The sequence below is a fragment of the Bombina bombina genome, chromosome 1, assembly GCF_027579735.1.
Source record: "Bombina bombina isolate aBomBom1 chromosome 1, aBomBom1.pri, whole genome shotgun sequence".
NCBI classification, from domain to species: Eukaryota; Metazoa; Chordata; class Amphibia; order Anura; family Bombinatoridae; genus Bombina; species Bombina bombina.
The window spans coordinates 1,531,311,246-1,531,337,317 of record NC_069499.1 but is presented as its reverse complement, the minus strand read 5'-3'; the positions used below and the strand labels follow the sequence as shown (position 1 = coordinate 1,531,337,317).

The 26,072-nt window shown below is 42.5% G+C and overlaps 1 protein-coding gene across 1 annotated transcript in view; it reads right to left on the bottom strand.

Annotated features, from left to right (window-relative positions):
- LUC7L3 (LUC7 like 3 pre-mRNA splicing factor) overlaps positions 1-26,072 on the bottom strand; it is a 122,515-nt gene that overhangs the window by 38,835 nt on the left and 57,608 nt on the right. The window contains exons 7-8 of the mRNA XM_053721670.1: positions 9,222-9,293; positions 4,408-4,612 (exon numbers count right to left, since the gene is read on the bottom strand). Coding sequence (XP_053577645.1) covers positions 4,408-4,612; positions 9,222-9,293 — 277 coding nt within the window. The remainder of the gene's footprint in view (positions 1-4,407; positions 4,613-9,221; positions 9,294-26,072) is intronic.

Sequence of the window (26,072 nt, the reverse complement as noted above, 5' to 3'; positions counted from 1 at the left end):
CACGTTCACTTTCCACCCATGCGACCTCAGAAATGCAAGAACTATCTCTGTATGAGACTTTGCATTCTGAAAACTTGACGCTTGTATCAGAATGTCGTCTAGGTACGGAGCCACCGCTATGCCTCGTGGTCTTGGTACCGCCAGAAGTGAGCCCAGAACCTTCGTAAAAATTCTCGGGGCCGTGGCTAACCCGAAGGGAAGAGCCACAAACTGGTAATGCCTGTCTAGAAAGGCAAACCTTAGGTACCGATAATGATCTTTGTGAATCGGTATGTGAAGGTAAGCATCCTTTAAGTCCACTGTGGTCATATATTGACCCTCTTGGATCATGGGAAGGATGGTTCGAATGGTTTCCATCTTGAACGATGGTACCCTAGGAATTTGTTTAAGATCTTTAAGTCCAAGATTGGTCTGAAGGTTCCCTCTTTTTTGGGAACCACAAATAGATTTGAGTAAAATCCTTGTCCATGTTCCGATCGCGGAACTGAGTGGATCACTCCCATGATTAAGAGGTCTTGTACACATTGTAGAAATGCCTCTCCCTTGTGGTGGAGAGGTTTTGAAATCCAGAAGGTATCCCTGAGATATAATCTTCAACGTCCAGGGATCCTGCACATCTCTTGCCCAAGCCTGGGCGAAGAGAGAAAGTCTGCCCCCCACTAAATCCGTCTCCGGATAGGGGGCCCTGTCTTCATGCTGTCTTAGGGGCGGAAGTAGGCTTTCTGGCCTGCTTGCCCTTGTTCCATGACTGGTTGCCTTTCCAACCCTGTCTGTAACGAGCAGTAGTTCCTTCCTGTTTTGGAGCGGAGGAAGTTGATGCTGCTCCTGCCTTGAAGTTACGAAAGGCACGAAAATTAGACTGTTTGGCCTTCGGTTTGGCCCTGTCCTGAGGAAGGGCGTGGCCCTTACCTCCCGTAATGTCAGCAATAATTTCCTTCAAGCCAGGCCCGAATAAGGTCTGCCCTTTGAAAGGAATGTTAAGTAGCTTAGACTTGGAAGTTACATCCGCTGACCAGGATTTAAGCCAGAGCTCTCTGCGCGCCTGTATGGCGAATCCGGAATTTTTAGCCGTAAGTTTGGTTAGATGTACTACGGCATCTGAAACAAACGCATTAGCTTGCTTAAGGGTTCTAACTTTGCTCAAAGCCTCATCCAATGGCTCTGTGCGAATCGCCTCTTCCAGAGACTCAAACCAGAATGCCGCTGCAGCCGTGACAGGCGCAATGCATGCAAGAGGCTGCAATATAAAACCCTGTTGAACAAACATTTTCTTAAGGTAACCCTCTAACTTTTTATCCATTGGATCTGAGAAAGCACAGCTATCCTCCACCGGGATAGTGGTACGCTTGGCTAAAGTAGAAACTGCTCCCTCCACCTTAGGGACCGTCTGCCATAAGTCTCGTGTGGTGGCGTCTATAGGAAACATTTTTCTGAATATCGGGGGAGGGGAAAAAGGCACACCGGGTCTATCCCACTCCTTACTAATAATTTCTGTAAGTCTTTTTGGTATAGGAAAGACGTCAGTACACACCGGTACCGCATAGTATCAATCCAACCTACACAATTTATCTGGGATTGCCACCGTGTCGCAATCATTCAGAGCCGCTAATACCTCCCCTAGTAACACAGGGAGGTTCTCAAGCTTAAATTTAAAATTTCTGAATCCGGTCTCCCCGGATCAGAACCGTCACCGACAGAATGAAGCTCACCGTCCTCATGTTCAGCAAATTGTGAGGCAGTATCAGACATGGCTCTCGTGTCATCAGCGCGCTCTGTCCTTAACCCAGAGCTATCACGCTTGCCCCTCAATTCGGGCATATTATTATAATACTTCTTTCATAACATTAGCCATATCATGTAAAGTGATTTGTAAGGGCCTAGATGTACTTGGCGTCTCAATCCTACGCATCTTCCGAGCGGGAGACGCAGGTACTGACACGTGAGGAGAGTTAGGCGGCATAACTTCCCCCTCGTTGTCTGGTGATAGTTTCTATCGGTACAGATTGACTTTTATTCAAAGCAATATCAATACAATTGGTACACATCGTTCTATTGGGCTCCACATTGGCTTTTGAACATGATGAACAAACAGTTTCCTCTGAATCAGACATGTTTAAACAGACGTAGCAATGAAACTAGCAAGCTTGGAAATCACTTTCAATAAGTTTACAAGCAATATAAAAAACGCTGCAGCGCTTCAAAAATACAGATAATTAAACAATTCTTAACAAGAAGTGTAATATTAGCAGAGGATTGCACCCATTAGCAAAAGGATGATTAACCCCTCAATACCCAAAACAGATCAAACGGATATCAATTAAGATTTAACGCTTTTAATCAGTCAAGCACACTGTCACAGATCTGCTGTGACTGATTACCTCCCTCAAAAATGAATTTTGCAGACCTCTGAGCTCTCGAGACTTCCTGGATCAAGGAGGAAGAAGCAGGAAGACTGTGCTAGAATTATAACTGCGCAACAAGGCGCTAAAACAAGGTCCCTCCCACTCCTATCACAACAGTGGGAGCCCTGATATAACGGTTTCCATGCAGAAAATTTATGTCAGCCATGTGGAAAAAAATCATGCCCAAAGAGATTTATAACCAAAGTACCACACAAAAACGAACAACATGCCAGTAAACGTTTTATTAAAAAATAAAATTTTCCAATGTCATTCATTGTCGCTACCACTGCAGATAAGGCTTAAGTATTATTTCAGTTTTAACAGTATTTTCTCAGTCAAATTCTAGTCCCTAGAAAATAACTTGACTGTGCATACATTTATCAGCCTGATACCAGTTACCACTACTGCATTTAAGGCTGTACTTACATCATACGGTAACAGCAGTATTTTCTTAGTCAATTCCATTCCCAGAAAATAATGTACCGCACATACCTCATTTGCGGAGGACCCCGCATGCTATTCCCATTTTCCGAAGTTACCCCACTCCTCAGAATGTCGAGAACAGCCAGTGGATCTTAGTTACGCCTGCTAAGATCATAGAAAAAAAAACGCAGGCAGTTTCTTCTTCCAAATACTGCCTGAGATAGAAAAACAGCACACTCAGGTGCCATTTAAAATAAACTTTTGATTGAAGAATAGTTAAGTAAAAACTCCAGCTCCTCTCGCGACCTCCTCCTTTGTTGAGGGTTGCAAGAGAATGACTGGATATGACATGTGAGGGGAGGAGCTATATAGCAACTCTGCTTGGGTGATCCTCTTGCAACTTCCTGTTGGGAAGGAGAATATATCCCATAAGTAATGGATGACCCGTGGACTGAACACACTTAACAAGAGAAAACTACCACATAAACTGCAAAACAGTGATAAAAAGTAGTAAACTCTACTACATTTTTACAGTGTGTATAAGGGACTAAAGCAGCATTGCACCCACTTGCAAATGTATGATTAACCCCTTAGGCCCAAAAACGAATTAGAAAAACATTAAAACCGCTAACAGTCAAACACACTGCCACAGCTCTACTGTGGCTCCTACCTGCCCTTAAATACGATTTATGCATGAACAAAACCCTCTATAGAGGTCCTATAAGCCAGAGGACTCCTTCAGGGAAGCTGGATGTCTCAGAGTGAAAACGAAAATAGGCCCCTCCCACCATGCACTCAAAGTCAGAGGGCCTTAAAAAAAGTACTCCTAGGAGTAATCTAACAAGCCATGTGGAAACTAGGCCCCAAATAAAGGTTTATCACCCTCAGAGAAAAAACGTTTTTATTTCTATAAATCATGCAAACGTTTTTACACTAAATAATATAGGTATTAACATGAATATTATCCCTTTTAGCAAGCATGACCCCAGTTGTTGTTAAATCACTGTATCAGGCTTACCTTAAATATACCAGGCACTGTCAACATTTTCTAGACATTATCTCTCTAGAAAAAAATATACTGAACATACCTCAAAGCAGGCAATCTGCAGACCGTCCCCCCAACTGAAGTTCTTTCCATACTCTTCAGTTATGTGTGAGAACAGCAATGGACCTTAGTTACAAACCGCTAAGATCATCAAACCTCCAGGCAGAAGTCTTCTTCCAATTTCTGCCTGAGAGTAAAAACAGTACAACCCGTTTAAAAATAAACTTTTGATTGAAGGTAAAAACTACACTAAGTCACCACATCTCTCGATTCTTCCTTTGTCGAGAGCTGCAAGAGAATGACTGGGGGTGGCAGTTAGGGGAGGAGCTATATAGACAGCTCTGCTGTGGGTGTCCTCTTGCAGCTTCCTGTTGGGAAGGAGAATATCCCTCAAGTAATGGATGAACCCGTGGACTGGACTCGTCATATCTTGTAAAAGAAATTAAGTTTGAATTAAAATGTAATAAATCACTCTGCAAAAAAAATCATATTATAAGAATCATTGTTCTTTAGACAAAACTATTGCACTGCACAAACCTTTTTCCTTAGATTTTCTTTCACGCTCTCTTTCTCGGCTTTTACTCTTGTGTCTGTTCGATTTACGATCTTTGCTTTTTGATCTCCGCCTATCTCTGCTTCGTGATCTAGGTTTCCTTTCTGTTTTAATGTGGCTTTGGCGATCTCTACTTCTGTTAAGAGAAAACATTTTTTGTAGCGAATACAACTGATAGGTGACATTAGACTAAATAAAAAAAAAAGTCAACCAACATTATACATACAAATTTCACATTTTAATGAAGCATAATAAGCCTAAACTGATCTTTGACACTAAACGGAAATAACCTTTCCATTAGGTAATTTTCAGGTGTTGAACTCTAAAATTGAAGCATCTTATTAGCTACCCTAGTAACTGCCAGAACACTGGAAAATTATTCAAAGGCATTAGACTAATTATGGGAGGTCAAGCATCTCTAGAAAACCCCCTCTAATTTAGATAGAACATACAATTGTAACCAACTTTACAATCTACTTCTATTATCAAATGTTTAGTTGTCTTTATATACTTTGTTGAAAAGCAGGAAGGTAGGTTCAGGAAAGTGCACGTCTGCAGCACTATATGGCAGCACTATTTCCGGTCATGTAGTGCTTCAGGCATGTGCACACTACCTACCTCTTCAACAAAGGAGAACAAGAGAGAAGCATACTAGATGGCAGCACTATTTCCAGTCATGTAGTGCTTCAGGCAAGTGCACGCAACAAAACAAAAATTCTCCTGAATCTGCTACCATCTAATTTAAAAGGGACATGAAACCCTAATTTTCTCTCTCATGATTTAGAAAGAGCATGCAATTTTAAACAACTTTCTAATTTACTTCTATTATCTAATATGCTTCATTCTCTTGATATCCTTTGTTGAAAGCATATATAGAAAGGTTCAGTAGCTGCTGATAGGTGGCTGCACATAGATGCCTCTTGTGATTGCCTCACCCATATGCATTGCTATTTCTTCAACAACAAAAAATCTAAAGAATGAAGCAAATTAAATAGAAGTAAATTAGAATATTTGTAAAATTTTATTCTCTATCTGAATCATGAATTTTTTTTGGGTTTAGTGCACCTTTAACCCCTTAACGACCAGTATTGTACCCTGTACGACGCTGGTCGTTATGCCCTGGGCTTCTCTCTGCCGTAATCTCGCTCAAAATAGCGAGATTGTGCTATTTCTGCATGCCCCACGATGGGGCACTGCAGAAAAGGAAATTTATGCTTACCTGATAAATTTCTCTCTTTTACGGTATGACTAGTCCACGGAGTTCATCCTTACTTATGGGATATCGCCTCCTGGTCAGCAGGAGGAGGCAAAGAGAACCACAGCAGAGCTGTATAAATAGATCCTCCCTTCCCTCCCACTCCAGTCATTCTACCGAAATTAGGAAGAGAAAGGAAAAGCCAAGGTGCAGAGGTGACTGAAGTTTAACAAAAATAAAAGACAGGGCGGGCCGTGGACTCGTCATATCGTTAAAGAAATAAATTTATCAGGTAAGCATAAATTTCCTTTTTATAACGAGTCCACGGATTTCATCCTTACTTATGGGATACAATACCAAAGCTATAGGACACGGATGAAAGGGAGGGACAAGACAGGAACCTAAACGGAAGACACAACGGCTTGAAGAACCTCTCTCTCAAAAACAGCCTCAGGCGAGGCAAAAGTATCAAATTTGTAAAATTTGGAAAAAGTGTGAAGAGACGACCAAGTTGCAGCCTTGCAAATCTGTTCAACAGAAGCATCATTTTTAAATGCCCATGAGGAGGAAGCCACAGCCCTAGTAGAATGGGCAGTAATTCTTTCAGGAGGCTGCTGTCCAGCAGTCTCATATGCAAAACAGATGATACTCTTCAGCCAAAAAGAAAGGGAGGTAGCCGTAGCTTTCTGACCCCTACGTTTTCTGGAAAAAACTAATAATGCAGACGATTGACGAAATTCTTTAGTCGCCTGCAAGTAAAACTTCAGGGAACGGACCACGTCTAAGTTATGTAACGGACGCTCCTTCTTAGGATTGGGATACAATGAAGGAACAATAAATTTCCTGATTAATATTTTTGTTGGAAACAACCTTAGGAAGAAAACCAGGTTTGGTACATAACACTACCTTATTGGAATGAAAAATAATGTAAGGAGAATCACATTGTAGGGCCGAAAGCTCAGAAACTCTCCAAGCAGAAGAAATAGCAACTAAAAATAAAACTTTACAAGATAACTTAATATCTATGGAATGCATAGGTTCAAACTGAACCCCTTGAAGAACTTTAAGAACTAAATTCAAACTCCAAGGAGGATCAATAGGTCTAAACACAGGCCTTATCCTAGTCAGAGCCTGACAAAAGGATTGAACATCCGGAATATCTGCCAGACGTTTGTGTAACAGGATAAAGCAGAAATATGTCCCTTTAAGGAACTTGCTGATAACCCATTCTCCAATCCTTAATGGAGAAAGGACAAAATCCTAGGAATCTTAATCTTACTCCATGAGTAACCCTTGGATTCGCACCAATAAAGATATTTATGCCATATCTTATGGTAAATCTTTCTAGTAACAGGCTTACATGCCTGAATCAAGGTATTGATGACCGAAACAGAGAACCCTCGCTTGGATAAAATCAAGCGTTCAATCCCCAAGCAGTCAGCTGAAGAGAAATTAGATTTGGATGATGGAAGGGTCCCTGAATGAGAAGGTCCTGTCTCAATGGAAGCTTCCACAGTGGCAGAGATGACATGTCCACCAGATCGGCATACCAAGTCCTGCGAGGCCACGCAGGAGCGATGAGAATCACTGAGGTCCTCTCCTGTTTGATCCGAGCAATCACCCGGGGAAGGAGAGCAAACGGTGGAAACACATAAGCTAGGTTGAACAACCAAGGCACTGCCAAGGCATCTATCAGTTCGGCCCGAGGATCCCTGGAAATGGATCCGTATCTCGGGAGCTTGGCATTCTGACGAGATGCCATAAGATTCAACTCCGGTCTGCCCCATCTGAGAATCAGGGAGGCAAAGACCTCCGGATGGAGTTCCCATTCCCCTGGATGAAACGTCTGTGTGCTCAAAAAAAAATCTGCTTCCCAATTGTCCACTCCTGGGATGTAGATTGCTGACAGATAAGAGTGAGCCTCCGCCCACCAAATTATTTTGGATACTTCCATTATCGCTAAGGAACTCCTTGTTCCTCCCTGATGATTGATATAAGCCACAGTCGTGATGTTGTCCGACTGAAATCTGATGAATTTGGCCGCAGCCAACTGAGGCCAAGCCTGAAGCGCATTGAATATTGCCCTCAACTCCAGAATATTTATTGGAAGTAGAGACTCCAACTGAGTCCACACACCCTGAGCCTTCAGGGAATTCCAGACTGCTCCCCATCCTAGTAGACTGGAGTCCGTTGTCACCATCACCCATGAGGGTCTGCGGAAGCACGTCCCTTGGGACAGATGATCCTGCGACAACCACCAAAGAAGAGAGAGAGTCTCTTGTCTCCTGATCCAGATCTATCTGAGGAGACAAATTTGCATAATCTCCATTCCACTGCCTGAGCATGCTCATGTGTTCATCCGAATCTGTCTGGGGCAATGTACTTCCTGAATCAGACAGTTCCCCTTCAGATAGTCTCCCTACCCCCCACTTCAGAGCCCTGGGAGGGTACATCTGAGATCGCCATCAAAGAATCAGAAGTCGCCTGGTCCTCTTTTCTACTACGTTTGCCTTGTAACACTGGCAACTTAAGACAAAACTTCTGTAAGAGTGGATGACATAACTGCAGCCATATCCTGCAGAGTAAACGAGGTAGACGCAGTTGATGGCACCTGAGCGGGTGTTAAAGGCTGTGACGCTTGGGGAGAAAGTTGCGGCATACCCTGAGTCTCATCAAGCTGAGAAGCATCCTTAGATATACTAGCATTAAAGAAAATCTGTTCTTTAAACTGTAAAGCCCTCTCAGTACATGAGGGACAAAACTTAATTGGGGGTTCCACATTGGAAGCTAAACACATAGAACAAGTATGTTCCAGTAGGTCAGCCATGACAAAAAGAAAAACAAAGTGCAATATTGGTCGTGGTACAGATATAAATTGTAAATATGTGCTGTGCCTTTAAATATTAAACCGGTACAATTTTTACTGTGCAGTGCTCGACAACTAAAATTAGGGAAGTTGTAATAAGGAACCTATTCACTTTCAGTAGGTTACATTAGCCCTTTTTATGTTTAACCTGCTATTTTGTTCTAAAAATAACACTTGCACCGAGCCACAGCCCTGCTGTGGCGCCTACCTTCCTCACAACCAACAAAAAATCATCCGTGAACTGCTGCGTAAGACTGCTTGCAACTTACATATACTGAAGACAAGCGGACGTAGGAAACACTGGAGCCTCGAAGTACACTGTCGGAAGCCGGAACAGCAAGTGCGCGGCAAAGCGACTGTTAAGCCCCGCCCTTTGTGGGCGGTAGAATAACTCCATAGAAATAAACCGCATGGGAAAAAGCAATGTCGGATAGACCAGACTTGAAAATAAAAACCAATGTGCCCCCTCAAAAAACTGTGCCAACGATAAGCATATGCAAACGATAAGCAAACTCCCAAACAGTCCCCAGCGTCAGCCCGCATTCAAAATGCCACCATAATGAAACCGGGTCAATATTTTCACAAACAAACCCATTGTTATACATAGGCAATATAAGAGGGGAAACAGCTAAGCAAATAAGTCTTGCAAGTTGATTACCCCTTTTGTGTTGAAGCAAATAACGTCCAGTCTGTTCTGAGCTACACTGTCTCCCCAGAATAAAAAAGACTGTACATACCGAAGTGCCGAGCGCAGCATGAACCTGTCCAACACGAAGAAGCGGTCCCTTGTCATCACCTCCTGTAGTTCTCTGGGGACAAACAGGGTCTTATGTAATATCTGTTAAGACCATCAGCAGGGCAGCACCAGCATGGGGAGTGAAGAGAGAATGTAGAATCTCCCCAGTTCCCATTGTTGAAAAACCTGATGATCTACCCTGAGAAAAATAGTACTCACTGGCACCATTTAAAACAAACTCTTGATTGAAGAATCTAAACTAACACCTCACTTCACCTCTTCCTACACTAACACAGGCAAAGAGAATGACTGGGGTGGGAGGGAAGGGAGGAGCTATATATATATATATATATATATATATATATATATATATATACAGCTCTGCTGTGGTGATCTTTGCCTCCTCCTGCTGACCAGGAGGCGATATCCCACAAGGATGAAATCCATGGACTCATCGTATCTTCAAAAAGAAATATGGGAGGCGTAGTGACGATTGTATCCCACAAGTTCCCAATGCTTGAAAGGCACCACTGCTCTACTGAAGAGACTGGACTACGGCTACACCCTATAACAAATCAGAACAATCTTGCACTTCTTAAAAATAAAATCTTGCTTGAAGAATCTTTTCCCAACACCTAACTTTACCACTTCCTTGCTCTAACGTAGGCAAAGAGAATGACTGGGGTTGGAGAGAAGGGAGGTGATATTTAACAGCTTTGCTCTTTGCTGCCTCCTGCTGGGCAGGAGTGATATTCCTAATAGTAATTAGATGATCCGTGGACTCACTGTGTCATTAGAAAGAAATGCTATGGTCTTTCGGGGAAGTTTTTGTCTGAAGTGCCCGGTCCTTAATGGGTTAAGATAGTGACCCCTTGTTTTGGCATTTGTTTTTTTGTGGAAAATGCTTTCAGCTTCCACTTTATAGTCCTTTCATATATTTGAAGTGTTCTATATTGTCACCTCTTTTCCCTTCTCTCCTCTAAACTATACATATTTAGGTCAAATTCTCTCTTTGTACATTTTATATTTTAGACAGTGTACCATTTTAGTAATCCTCCTTTGGACAGTTTCTAGTTTATATCTTTCTGAAGATATGGTCTCCAGAAAAGTATTCCAGATGAGGCCTAACTAATGATTTGTAAAGTGGCATAAGAAGCTTGCTATTTCTGCTACTAATACATCTCTCAAGGCAACCAGAATTTGACAGCTCTTACTGGCTGCACTGCTGCATTGTGTACCAAATTTTAAATTATCAGAAAGAACAATTCCCAAGTCCCATTCCACTTTAGTCAGTAATGTACCATTGAGACTTTAAATTGGCCTTTGGATCCTATATGCAAAATAATTTTGCTCTTGGTAATGTTAAAATTTAGATCCCATTTATTTGCCCAGTATTTTAATAGCACTGTTTATTTGATCAACCCCTCCTTGATCATCAACTCTTTTACAAATTTTTGTATTGGCAGCAAACAAGCGAAACTTACCCTGAAGCCCACTTCCAATATCAATTATGAACATGCTAAAACAGGCCCAAGGACTGACCTTTGGGGAACACAACTTGTAACTGACCCCTCATTGGAATGTACTCCATTATTTGAAACCCTATGCCTTCTATCCTTAAGCCAGCATTCTAACCACCTAATCTTATTATCTACTCCAAAGAAATACATTGGAAAGTTATTTAAAATTGCATGCCCTATCTGAATCATGAAAGTTTAGTTTTGACTTTACTGTCCCTTTAAGTTGTTTGTCTGAAGGTAAGACAAGTATTTCCTTTAATAGAGTTTCCATTAATATCCCTGCAATTAAGGTCAAACTTCCTACTACGCTTTTCATGAAGCAGGACCACAAATGTTCTAGTCTTTTGGAACAACTCCTGTTAACAGTGTGTAATTAAATAAATCTTCTTAGAACCGTGGATTAATATTACCTGGAACCACAGACTACTTTTATTTTTGATAAAGCCCTTGAAACATCTTCCTCTGTGAAAAAGAAAAGTACTACCTCACATTTCCATTTAAAGTAACATTTAATATCACTATCTTTACAATCTGTTGTAAAGATGGAACAAAAAGCAATAATTTAGACAGTTGGCTATTTTGTTTTATTCTCCTTCCACCACTCTATCAGTCTTGAGTCTTACCATCTCCTACATTAGTTTTCCTATTTTCGCTGATACACAACTAAAGAATTTGTCATTTTTTACAGATTTCTCTTCTGCATCAGCCTTTGATTAACTGCTTTGTAAATAAAAGGTAAAGAAAACTAGCGAGTGGAATGAATAGAACAAAAAATAAAAAAAATAAACATGCATCCTTGAAGCCTAGTAGTACATTTTAAACACTGCTGTAAATGCCTAGCTATACTTGCCTAGGGATTAAAATGAATGTTAAAATTATTGTGTGATATTTCTTTGATTTTAATAAATAAACTAAATATTTCAGAGCGTTTAAATCCAAAAATTTAAAACCAGTTGTGGGGGCCTAATCTTGAGGGGAGACTTTGAAAACCTCTGGTTTAAAGATATAGCCGAGCAGAGAAAAGGAAACCGATAAGAAAAAGAAAAAAAAAAAAAAACATAATTTATGCTTACCTGATAAATTTATTTCTCTTGTAGTGTATCCAGTCCACGGATCATCCATTACTTATGGGATATTCTCCTTCCCAACAGGAAGTTGCAAGAGGATCACCCACAGCAGATCTGCTATATAGCTCCTCCCCTAACTGCCATATCCAGTCATTCGACCGAAACAAACAGAGAAAGGAGAAACCATAGGGTGCAGTGGTGACTGTAGTTTAATTAAATTTTAGACCTGCCTTAAAATGACAGGGCGGGCCGTGGACTGGATACACTACTAGAGAAATAAATTTATCAGGTAAGCATAAATTATGTTTTCTCTTGTTAAGTGTATCCAGTCCACGGATCATCCATTACTTATGGGATACCAATACCAAAGCTAAAGTACACGGATGATGGGAGGGACAAGGCAGGGATTAAGCGGCAGGAACCACTGCCTGAAGAACCTCTCTCCCAAAAACAGCCTCCGAAGAAGCAAAAGTATCAAATTTGTAAAATTTTGAAAAAGTGTGAAGCGAAGACAAAGTCGCGGCCTTGCAAATCTGTTCAACAGAGGCCTCATTTTTAAAGGCCCAGGTGGAAGCCACAGCTCTAGTAGAATGAGCTGTAATCCTTTCAGGGGGCTGCTGTCCAGCAGTCTCATAGGCTAGGCGTATAATACTCCGAAGCCAAAAGGAAAGAGGCTGCAGAAGCTTTTTGACCTCTCCTCTGTCCAGAATAAACGACAAACAGGGAAGATGTTTGACGAAAATCTTTAGTAGCTTGTAAGTAAAACTTCAAGGCATGGACTACGTCCAGATCATGTAAAAGACATTCCTTCTTTGAAGGAGGATTAGGACACAATGATGGAACAACAATCTCTTGATATTCTTGTTAGAAACCACCTTAGGTAAAAACCCAGGTTTGGTACGCAGAACTACCTTATCTGCATGAAAAATCAGATAAGGAGAATCACATTGTAAGGCAGATAGCTCAGAGACTCTGAGCCGAGGAAATAGCCATCAAAAACAGAACTTTCCAAGATAAAAGTTTAATATCAATGGAATGAAGGGGTTCAAACGGAACTCCTTGAAGAACTTTAAGAACCAAGTTTAAGCTCCATGGGGGAGCAACAGGTTTAAAAACAGGCTTAATTCTAACCAAAGCCTGACAAAATGCCTGGACGTCCGGAACTTCTGCCAGACGCTTGTGCAAAAGAATAGACAGAGCAGAAATCTGTCCCTTTAAGGAACTAGCTGATAATCCTTTGTCCAAACCCTCTTGGAGAAAGGACAATATCCTAGGAATCCTAACCTTACTCCATGAGTAATTCTTGGATTCACACCAGTAAAGATATGTACGCCATATCTTGTGATAGATTTTCCTGGTAACAGGCTTTCGTGCCTGTATTAAGGTATCAATGACTGACTGAGAAGCCACGCTTTGATAGAATCAAGCGTTCAATCTCCATGCAGTCAGTCTCAGAGAAATTAGATTCGGATGATTGAAAGGACCTTGTATTAGAAGGTCCTGTCTTAGAGGCAGAGTCCATGGTGGAAAGAATGACATGTCCACTAGGTCTGCATACCAGGTCCTGCGTGGCCACGCAGGCGCTATTAGAATCACCGATGCTCTCTCCTGTTTGATTTTGGCAATCAGTCGAGGGAGCAGAGGAAACGGTGGAAACACATAAGCCAGGTTGAAGAACCAAGGCGCTGCTAGAGCATCTATCAGCGTCGCTTCTGGGTCCCTGGACCTGGATACGTAACAAGGAAGCTTGGCGTACTGGCGAGACGCCATGAGATCCAACTCTGGTTTGCCCCAACGATGAATTAACTGAGCAAACACCTCCGGATGGAGTTCCCACTCCCCCGGGTGAAAAGTCTGACGACTTAGAAAATCCGCCTCCCAGTTCCCCACGCCTGGGATATGGATTGCTGACAGGTGACAAGAGTGAGTCTCTGCCCAGCGAATTGAGACTTCTAACATCGCTAGGGAACTCCTGGTTCCCCCTTGATGGTTGATGTAAGCCACAGTCGTGATATTGTCCGACTGAAATCTGATGAACCTCAGTGTTGCTAACTGAGGCCAAGCCAGAAGAGCATTGAATATTGCTCTTAACTCCAGAATATTTATCGGAAGGAGTTTCTCCTCCTGAGTCCACGATCCCTGTGCCTTCAGGGAGTTCCAGACTGCACCCCAACCTAGAAGGCTGGCATCTGTTACAATTGTCCAATCTGGCCTGCGAAAGGTCATACCCTCGGACAGGTGGACCCGAGACAACCACCAGAGAAGAGAAACTCTAGTCTCTTGATCCAGATTTAGCAGAGGGGACAAATCTGTGTAATCCCCATTCCACTGACTTAGCATGCATAATTGCAGCGGTCTGAGATGTAGGCGCGCAAATGGCACTATGTCCATTGCCGCTACCATTAAGCCGATCACCTCCATACACTGAGCCACCGAAGGGCGCAGAATGGAATGAAGAATACGGCAAGCATTTAGAAGCTTTGATAACCTGGACTCCGTCAGGTAAATTTTCATCTCTACAGAATCTATAAGAGTACCTAAGAAGGAGACTCTTGTGAGTGGGGATAGAGAACTCTTTTCCTCGTTCACTTTCCACCCGTGCGATCTCAGAAATGCCAGAACTATCTCTGTATGAGAAGTGGCAATTTGAAAGCTTGACGCCTGTATCAGGATGTCGTCTAGATACGGAGCCACCACTATGCCTCGCAGTCCTAGAACCGCCAGAAGTGAGCCCAGAACCTTCGTAAAGATTCTCGGGGGTGTTGCCAACCGAAGGGAAGAGCTACAAATTGGTAATGCCTGTCTAGAAAGGCAAACCTTAGGAACCGATGATGATCTTTGTGAATCGGTATGTGAAGGTAGGCATCCTTTAAGTCCACTGTGGTCATGTACTGACCCTCTTGGATCACGGGTAGGATGGTCCGAATAGTTTCCATTTTGAATGATGGAACTCTGAGGAATTTGTTTAAGATCTTTAGATCCAAAATTGGTCTGAAGGTTCCCTCTTTTTTGGGAACCACAGATTTGAATAAAAACCCTGTCCTTGTTCCGTCCGCGGAACTGGATGGATCACTCCCATTACTAGGAGGTCTTGCACACAGCGTAGGAATGCCTCTTTCTTTATCTGATTTGCAGATAACCTTGAAAGATGAAATCTCCCTTGTGGAGGGGAAGCTTTGAAGTCCAGAAGATATCCCTGAGATATGATCTCCAACGCCCAGGGATCCTGAACATCTCTTGCCCACGCCTGGGCGAAGAGAAAAAGTCTGGCCCCTACTAGATCAGTCGCCGGATAGGGGGCCGTTCCTTCATGCTGTCTTAGAGGCAGCAGCAGGCTTTCTGGCCTGCTTGCCTTTGTTCCAGGACTGGTTAGGTTTCCAGGCCTGCTTAGATTGAGCAAAAGTTCCCTCTTGTCTTGAAGCGGAGGAAGTTGATGCTGCACCTGGCCTTGGAATTTCGAAAGGCACGAAAATTAGACTGTTTGGCCTTTGATTTGGCCCTGTCCTGAGGAAGGGTATGACCCTTACCTCCAGTAATGTCAGCAATAATTTCTTTCAAACCAGGCCCGAATAAGGTCTGCCCCTTGAAAGGAATGTTGAGTAATTTAGACTTTGAAGTCACATCAGCTGACCAGGATTTGAGCCATAGCGCCCTACGCGCCTGGATGGCGAATCCGGAATTTTTAGCCGTTAGTTTAGTCAAATGAACAATGGCATCAGAAACAAATGAGTTAGCTAGCTTAAGAGTTCTAAGCTTGTCAACAATTTCAGTCAATGGAGCTGTATGGATGGCCTCTTCCAGGGCCTCAAACCAGAATGCCGCCGCAGCAGTGACAGGCGCAATGCATGCAAGGGGCTGTAAAATAAAACCTTGTTGAATAAACATTTTCTTAAGGTAACCCTCTAATTTTTTATCCATTGGATCTGAAAAAGCACAACTGTCCTCAACCGGGATAGTGGTACGCTTTGCTAAAGTAGAAACTGCTCCCTCCACCTTAGGGACAGTCTGCCATAAGTCCCGTGTAGTGGCATCTATTGGAAACATTTTTCTAAATATAGGAGGTGGGGAAAAGGGCACAACGGGCCTATCCCACTCCTTACTAATAATTTCTGTAAGCCTTTTAGGTATTGGAAAAACATCAGTACTCACCGGCACTGCATAGTATTTATCCAGCCTACACAATTTCTCTGGCACTGCAATTGTGTCACAGTCATTCAGAGCAGCTAATACCTCCCCAAGCAATACACAGAGGTTCTCAAGCTTAAATTTAAAATTAGAAATCTCTGAATCAGGTCTCCCCGAATCAGAGACGTCACCCACAGACTGAAGCTCTCCGTCCTCAGGTTCTGCATATTGTGACGCAGTATCAGACATGGCTCTTACAGCATCTACATGCTCTGTATCTCGTCTAACCCCAGAGCCATCGCGCTTGCCTCTCAATTCAGGCAATCTGGATAATACCTCTGACAGGGTATTATTCATGAATGCAGCCATGTCCTGCAAAGTAATCGCTATGGGCGTCCCTGATGTACTTGGCGCCGTATTAGCGTGCGTCCCTTAAGCGGGAGGCGAAGGGTCCGACACGTGGGGAGAGTTAGTCGGCATAACTTCCCCCTCGACAGACCCCTCTGGTGACAATTCTTTTATAGATAAAGACTGATCTTTACTGTTTAAGGTGAAATCAATACATTTAGTACACATTCTCCTATGGGGCTCCACCATGGCTTTTAAACATAATGAACAAGTATCCTCTGTTTCAGACATGTTTGTACACACTAGCAATGAGACTAGCAAGCTTGGAAAACACTTTAAAGCAAGTTAACAAGCAATATAAAAACGTTACTGTGCCTTTAAGAGAAACCAATTTTGACAAAATTTGAAATAACAGTGAAAAAAGGCAGTTACACTAACAAAATTTTTACAGTGTAACAAGTCAGCAGAGCATTGCACCCACTTGCAAATGGATGATTAACCCCTTAATAACAAAAACAGAATAATAAATGACAAAAACGTTTTTTAAACAGTCAACAACTGCCACAGTCTACTGTGATTGTTACCCTCCTCAAACCCGACTTTGAAGCCTTTTGAGCCTTTCAGAGATGTCCTGTATCATGCAGAGGGAAGCTGAATGTCTGTCAGTATTTTTAGCTGCACAGAAAAGCACTAAAATAGGCCCTTCCCACTCATATTGCAACAGTGGAAAGCTTCAGGAAACTGTCTCTAGGCAGAAATCAAACCAGCCATGTGGAAAAAAACTAGGCCCCAATAAGTTTTGTCACCAAACATATATAAAAACGATTAACATGCCAGCAAACGTTTTATATTACATTTTTATAAGAGTATGCATCTCTATTAATAAGCCTGATACCAGTAGCTATCACTGCATTTAAGGCTTTACTTACATTAATCTGGTATAAGCAGCATTTTCTAGCAAATTCCATCCCTAGAAAAATATTAACTGCACATACCTTATTGCAGGAAACCCTGCACGCCATTCCCTCTCTGAAGTTACCTCACTCCTCAGAATATGTGAGAACAGCCATGGATCTTAGTTACTTCTGCTAAGATCATAGAAAATGCAGGCAGATTCTTCTTCTAAATACTGCCTGAGATAAACAGCACACTCCGGTACCATTTAAAAATAACAAACTTTTGATTGAAGAAATAAACTAAGTATAAAACACCACTCTCCTCTTACGACCTCCATCTTTGTTGAGGGTTGCAAGAGAATGACTGGATATGGCAGTTAGGGGAGGAGCTATATAGCAGCTCTGCTGTGGGTGATCCTCTTGCAACTTCCTGTTGGGAAGGAGAATATCCCATAAGTAATGGATGATCCGTGGACTGGATACACTTAATAGAAAAAAAAAAAAAAACATAATTTATGCTTACCTGATAAATTCCTTTCTCCTGTAGTGTGGTCAGTCCACGGGTCATCATTACTTCTGGGATATTAACTCCTCCCCAACAGGAAGTGCAAGAGGATCACCCAGCAGAGCTGCTATATAGCTCCTCCCCTCTACGTCACACCCAGTCATTCGACCGAGAACCAACGAGAAAGGAGAAGCCAAAGGGTGCAGTGGTGACTGGAGTATAATTTAAAAATTTAGACCTGCCATACAAACAGGGCGGGCCGTGGACTGACCACACTACAGGAGAAAGGAATTTATCAGGTAAGCATAAATTATGTTTTCTCCTGTTAAGTGTGGTCAGTCCACGGGTCATCATTACTTCTGGGATACCAATACCAAAGCTAAAGTACACGGATGACGGGAGGGACAGGCAGGCTCTTTATACGGAAGGAACCACTGCCTGAAGAACCTTTCTCCCAAAAACAGCCTCCGAAGAAGCAAAAGTGTCAAATTTGTAAAATTTGGAAAAAGTATGAAGAGAAGACCAAGTTGCAGCCTTGCAAATCTGTTCAACAGAAGCCTCATTCTTAAAGGCCCAAGTGGAAGCCACAGCTCTAGTAGAATGAGCTGTAATCCTTTCAGGAGGCTGCTGTCCAGCAGTCTCATAAGCTAAACGTATTATGCTACGAAGCCAAAAAGAGAGAGAGGTAGCAGAAGCTTTTTGGCCTCTCCTCTGACCAGAATAAACGACAAACAGGGAAGAAGTTTGGCGAAAATCTTTAGTTGCCTGTAGATAAAATTTCAGGGCACGGACTACATCTAAATTGTGTAGAAGACGTTCCTTCTTCGAAGAAGGATTAGGACACAAAGATGGAACAACAATCTCTTGATTGATATTCCTGTTAGTGACCACCTTAGGTAAGAACCCAGGTTTAGTACGCAGAACTACCTTGTCTGAATGAAAAATCAGATAAGGAGAATCACAATGTAAGGCAGATAACTCAGAGACTCTTCGAGCCGAGGAAATAGCCATTAAAAACAGAACTTTCCAAGATAACAATTTGATATCAATGGAATGAAGGGGTTCAAACGGAACACCCTGTAAAACATTAAGAACTAAGTTCAAACTCCATGGTGGAGCAACAGTTTTAAACACAGGCTTAATCCTGGCCAAAGCCTGACAAAAAGCCTGAACGTCCGGAACTTCTGACAGACGTTTGTGTAAAAGAATGGACAGAGCTGAAATCTGTCCCTTTAAGGAACTAGCGGATAAACCCTTTTCTAAACCTTCTTGTAGAAAAGACAATATCCTAGGAATCCTAACCTTACTCCATGAGTAACTTTTGGATTCGCACCAATATAAGTATTTACGCCATATTTTATGGTAAATCTTTCTGGTAACAGGCTTCCTAGCCTGTATTAAGGTATCAATTACTGACTCAGAAAAACCACGTTTTGATAAAATCAAGCGTTCAATTTCCAAGCAGTCAGCTTCAGAGAAATTAGATTTTGATGTTTGAAGGGACCCTGAATCAGAAGGTCCTGTCTCAGAGGCAGAGACCAGGGTGGACAGGATGACATGTCCACTAGATCTGCATACCAAGTCCTGTGTGGCCACGCAGGCGCTATTAGAATCACCGATGCTCTCTCCTGTTTGATTCTGGCAATCAATCGAGGAAGCATCGGGAAGGGTGGAAACACATAAGCCATCCCGAAGGTCCAAGGTGCTGACAAGGCATCTATCAGGACCGCTCCCGGATCCCTGGATCTGGACCCGTAACAAGGAAGCTTGGCGTTCTGTCGAGACGCCATGAGATCTATCTCTGGTTTGCCCCAACGTCAAAGTATTTGGGCAAAGACCTCCGGATGAAGTTCCCACTCCCCCGGATGAAAAGTCTGACGACTTAGGAAATCCGCCTCCCAGTTCTCCACTCCCGGGATGTGGATTGCTGACAGGTGGCAAGAGTGAGACTCTGCCCAGCGAATTATCTTTGATACTTCCATCATCGCTAGGGAGCTTCTTGTCCCTCCTTGATGGTTGATGTAAGCTACAGTCGTGATGTTGTCCGATTGAAACCTGATGAACCCCCGAGTTGTTAACTGGGGCCAAGCCAGAAGGGCATTGAGAACTGCTCTCAATTCCAGAATGTTTATTGGCAGGAGACTCTCCTCCTGAGTCCATGATCCCTGAGCCTTCAGAGAATTCCAGACAGCGCCCCAGCCTAGTAGGCTGGCGTCTGTTGTTACAATTGTCCAATCTGGTCTGCTGAATGGCATCCCCCTGGACAGATGTGGCCGAGAAAGCCACCATAGAAGAGAATTTCTGGTCTCTTGATCCAGATTCAGAGTAGGGGACAAATCTGAGTAATCCCCATTCCACTGACTTAGCATGCACAATTGCAGCGGTCTGAGATGTAGGCGTGCAAAGGGTACTATGTCCATTGCCGCTACCATTAAGCCGATCACCTCCATGCATTGAGCCACTGACGGGTGTTGAATGGAATGAAGGACACGGCATGCATTTTGAAGCTTTGTTAACCTGTCTTCTGTCAGGTAGATCTTCATTTCTACAGAATCTATAAGAGTCCCTAAGAAGGGAACTCTTGTGAGTGGAAAGAGAGAACTCTTCTTTTCGTTCACCTTCCATCCATGCGACCTTAGAAATGCCAGTACTAACTCTGTATGAGACTTGGCAGTTTGAAAGCTTGAAGCTTGTATCAGAATGTCGTCTAGGTACGGAGCTACCGAAATTCCTCGCGGTCTTAGTACCGCCAGAAGAGCACCCAGAACCTTTGTGAAGATTCTTGGAGCCGTAGCCAATCCGAATGGAAGAGCTACAAACTGGTAATGCCTGTCTAGGAAGGCAAACCTTAGATACCGGTAATGATCTTTGTGAATCGGTATGTGAAGGTAAGCATCCTTTAAATCCACTGTGGTCATGTACTGACCCTTTTGGATCATGGGTAGGATTGTCCGAATAGTTTCCATTTTGAACGATGGAACTCTTAGGAATTTGTTTAGGATCTTTAAATCCAAGATTGGCCTGAAGGTACCCTCTTTTTTGGGAACCACAAACAGATTTGAGTAAAACCCCTGTCCATGTTCCGACCGCGGAACCGGATGGATCACTCCCATTAGTAAGAGATCTTGTACACAGCGTAGAAACGCCTCTTTCTTTATTTGGTTTGTTGACAACCTTGACAGATGAAATCTCCCTTTTGGGGGAGAGGATTTGAAGTCCAGAAGATATCCCTGAGATATGATCTCTAACGCCCAGGGATCCTGGACATCTCTTGCCCAAGCCTGGGCGAAGAGAGAAAGTCTGCCCCCCACTAGATCCGTTCCCGGATCGGGGGCCCTCGATTCATGCTGTCTTAGGGGCAGCAGCAGGTTTTCTGGCCTGCTTGCCCTTGTTCCAGGACTGGTTAGGTCTCCAGCCTTGTCTGTAGCGAGCAACAGCTCCTTCCTGCTTTGGAGCAGAGGAAGTTGATGCTGCTCCTGCCTTGAAATTACGAAAGGAACGAAAATTAGACTGTCTAGCCTTAGGTTTGGCTCTGTCTTGAGGCAGGGCATGGCCTTTACCTCCTGTAATGTCAGCGATAATTTCTTTCAAACCGGGCCCGAATAAGGTCTGCCCTTTGAAAGGTATGTTAAGTAATTTAGATTTAGAAGTAACGTCAGCTGACCAGGATTTTAGCCACAGTGCTCTGCGTGCCTGAATGGCGAATCCGGAATTCTTAGCCGTAAGTTTTGTTAAATGTACTACGGCATCCGAAACAAATGAATTAGCTAGCTTAAGTGTTTTAAGCTTGCTTGAAATCTCATCTATAGTTATTGAGTCAAGAGTCTCTTCCAGGGACTCGGACCAAAAAGCGGCCGCGGCCGAGACAGACGCAACACATGCAAGGGGTTGCAATATAAAACCTTGTTGAACAAACATTTTCTTAAGGTAACCCTCTAATTTTTTATCCATTGGATCTGAAAAGGCACAGCTATCCTCCACCGGGATAGTGGTACGCTTAGCCAGAGTAGAAACCGCTCCCTCCACCTTAGGGACCGTCTGCCATAAGTCCCGTGTGGTGGCGTCTATTGGGAACATTTTTCTAAACACAGGAGGGGGGGAAAAGGGTACACCGGGCCTATCCCACTCCTTAGTAATTATCTCTGTAAGCCTCTTAGGTATAGGAAATACGTCAGTACTCGCCGGTACCGCATAGTATCTATCCAGCCTACATAATTTCTCTGGGATTGCAACGGTGTTACAATCATTCAGAGCTGCTAGTACCTCCCCTAACAGTACACGGAGGTTTTCGAGTTTAAACTTAAAATTAGAAATGTCTGAATCCATTCTATTGGGATCAGAACCGTCACCTGCTGATTGAAGCTCTCCGTCCTCATGTTCTGCATACTGTGACGCAGTATCAGACATGGCCCTATTATTAACAGCGCACTCTGTTCTCACCCCAGAGTGATCACGCTTACCTCTAAGTTCTGGTAATTTAGACAAAACTTCAGTCATAACATTAGCCATATCCTGTAATGTGATTTGTAATGGCCGCCCTGATGTACTCTGCGCTACAATATCACGCACCTCCCGAGCGGGAGATGCAGGTACTGACACGTGAGGCGAGTTAGACGGCATAACTCTCCCCTCGTTGTTTGGTGAATGATGTTCAATTTGTACAGATTGACTTTTATTTAAAGTAGCATCAATGCAATTAGTACATAAATTTCTATTGGGCTCCACTTTGGCTTTAGCACATATAGCACAGAGATATTCCTCTGAGTCAGACATGTTTAACACACTAGCAATTAAACTAGCAACTTGGAAATACTTTTCAAAGCAATTTACAAATAATATGAAAAACGTACTGTGCCTTTAAGAAGCACAGAAAAAAAAGTTATGACAGTTGAGTAATAATAAACCGGAGAAACTATAACATCAAATTCTTTCCGGTAAAACACAATTTTAGCAAAGGATTGCCCCCATTAGCAATGGATAACTAACCCTGAATAGCAGAAAAAATGTACAGAATATAAACGTTTTTTATCACAGTCAAAGAACAATCTCACAGGTCTGCTGTGAGTGATTACCTCCCTCAAACTAACTTTTGAAGACCCCTGAGCTCTGTAGAGACGAACCGGATCATGCAGGGAAGAAAACAGACTTGTGACTGAATTTTCTGATGCGTAGCAAAAGCGCCAAAATAGGCCCCTCCCCCTCACACACAACAGTGAGGGAGATCAGTAAACTGTCTTAAATTAAATAAAACGACCGCCAAGTGGAAAAAAACAGTGCCCAAAACAATTTTTCACCCAGTACCTCAGATAATTAAACGATTTTAACATGCCAGCAAAAACGTTTAACATCAAATAAATGAAATGTCATTAGAAAGCCTGTTGCTAGTCCCACTGCAAGTTAGGCTAAAGTCTTATGCATACAGTATTATCCCAGTGAAGTGCCATTCCCCAGAATACTGAAGTGTAAATATACATACATGACAGCCTGATACCAGTTGCTACTACTGCATTTAAGGCTGAGCTTACATTATATCGGTATGGCAGTATTTTCTCAGTCAATTCCATTCTCAGAAAATAATATGCTGCTACATACCTCCTTGCAGGTTAACCTGCCCGCTGTCCCCTGATCTGAAGTTTACCTCACTCCTCAGATGGCCGAGAACAGCAAGATGATCTTAACTACGCCGGCTAAAATCATCCAAAAACTCAGGTAGATTCTTCTTCAAATTCTACCTGAGAAGGAACAACACACTCCGGTGCTGTTTTAAAATAACAAACTTTTGATTGAAGGTATAAAACTAAGTATAATCACCACAGTCCTCTCACACATCCTATCTATTAGTTGGGTACAAGAGAATGACTGGGTGTGACGTAGAGGGGAGGAGCTATATAGCAGCTCTGCTGGGTGATCCTCTTGCACTTCCTGTTGGGGAGGAGTTAATATCCCAGAAGTAATGATGACCCGTGGACTGACCACACTTAACAGGAGAAAAAAGACAAAAAGCAGGGTCTATAGTAGGTGCCCAAAAGTTTAAACGGACGAGGCCTGTGGGGACTAGATAATAAATTTAGCTCTTTCATATGAAAGTTATCCTTAAAAAGATACTAAACCCAAATTTGTTTATGATTAAGATATAGCATGCAATTTTAAGAAACTTTCTAAATTTACTCCTATTATCAATTTTTCTTCATTCTTTTGGTATATTTAAATGAAAAGGAATGAAAGCTAAGGAAAAGGAATGAAAGCTAAGGAAAAGGAATGAAAGCTAGCTCCTCCCCACCCTCGACCGAAGTTAGGAAGAGAAAGCAAAAGCCAAGGTGCAGAGGTGTCTGAAGCTTACAAAAATTAATAACCTGTTACATAGAACAGGACGGGCCGTGGATTCGTGTCTTAAAAGAAACAAATTTATCAGGTAAGCATACATTTACTTCTCTTTTTAAAGACACAATGAGTCCACTGATTTCATCCTTACTTGTGGGATACAATACCAAAGCTAGAGTACACGGATGATAGGCGAGGAACAAGACAGGGAACCTAAACAGAAGGCACCACTGCTTGAAGAACCTTTCTCCTAAATACAGCCTCAGCCGAAGCAAAAGTATCAATTTCGAAATATTTCGAAAAATTGCAGCCTTGAAAATCTGTTCTAGAGAAGCTTCATTCCTGAATGCCCATGATGAAGCAACAGCCCTAGTGGAATGAACCGTAATTCTTACAGGAGGCTGCTGTCCAGCAGTCTCATATGCAAAACGGATGATACTTTTTAGTCAAAAAGAAAGAGGTAGCCGTAGCCTTCTAACCCTTACGTTTTCCTGAGAAAAAGACAAACAAAGAAGACGACTGACAGTCCTTAGTTGCGTGGAAATAAAATTTCAAAGCACAAACCACATCCAAATTGTGCAAGAGACTCCTTTTGAGAAGAATTAGGACACAAAGAAAGAACAATAATCTCCTGATTAATATTCCTGTCTATAACAACCTTAGGGAGGAACCCTAGTTTAGTCCATAAAACCACCTTATCCAAATGAAAAACACAATTTATGCTTACCTGATAAATTTATTTCTCTTGTGGTGTATCCAGTCCACACTTGTGGGATATTCTCATTCCCAACAGGAAGTTGCAAGAGGACACCCACAGCAGAGCTGCTATATAGCTCCTCCCCTAACTGTCATAGCTAGTCATTCGACCGAAAACAAGCAGAGAAAGGAGGAACCATAGGGTGCAGTGGTTACTGTAGTTTAAATTTAAAAATTACAAGCCATAAAATGACAGGGCGGGCCGTGGACTGGATACACCACAAGAGAAATAAATTTATCAGGTAAGCATAAATTGTGTTTTCTCTTGTAAGGTGTATCCAGTCCACGGATCATCCATTACTTGTGGGATACCAATACCAAAGCTAAAGTACGCGGATGAAGGGAGGGACAAGGCAGGTACTTAAATGGAAGGAACCACTGCCTGTAAAACCTCTCCCCCAAATATAGCATCCGAAGAAGCAAAAGTATCAAATTTGTAAAATTTTGAAAAAGTATGAAGCGAAGACCAAGACGCAAATCTGTTCAACAGAAGCCTCATTTTTAAAGGCCCAAGTGGAAGCCACAGCTCTAGTGGAATGAGCTGTAATCCTTTCAGGAGGCTGCTGTCCAGCAGTCTCATAGGCTAAGCGGATTATGCTTCTTAGCCAAAAAGAAAAAGTTTGCCGAAGCCTTTTGACCTCTCCTCTGTCCAGAGAAGACAACAAACAAAACAGATGTTAGACGAAAATCTTTAGTAGCTTGTAAGTAAAACTTTAAAGCACTGACCACGTCCAGATTGTGTAATAGTGATTTTTAACCTTTTTTTGCTGTGGCACACTTTTTTACATTAAAAAATCCTGTGGCACACCACCATCCCAAAATTTTTAAAAAATCAAACATTGTAGCCTAATACAGCCGTGGCACACCTGAGGATCTCTCACGGCACACTGGTTGAAAAACACTGGTGTAATAGACGTTCCTTCTTCGAAGAAGGATTAGGACACAAGGATGGAACAACAATCTCTTGATTGATATTCTTGTTAGATACCACCTTAGGTAAGAACCCAGGTTTGGTACGCAGGACTACCTTATCCGTATGAAAAATCAGATAAGGAGAATCACATTATAAGGCAGATAGCTCAGAGACTCTACGAGCCGAGGAAATAGCTACCAAAAAAAGAACTTTCCAAATAAAAGTTTGATATCTATGGAATGAAGAGGTTCAAACGGAACCCCCTGAAGAACTTTAAGAACCAAATTTAAGCTCCAGCGTGGAGCAACAGGTTTAAAAACACAGGCTTGATTCTAACTAAAGCCTGATAAAATGCCTGAACGTCTGGAACATCTGCCAGACGCTTGTGCAAAAGAATAGAC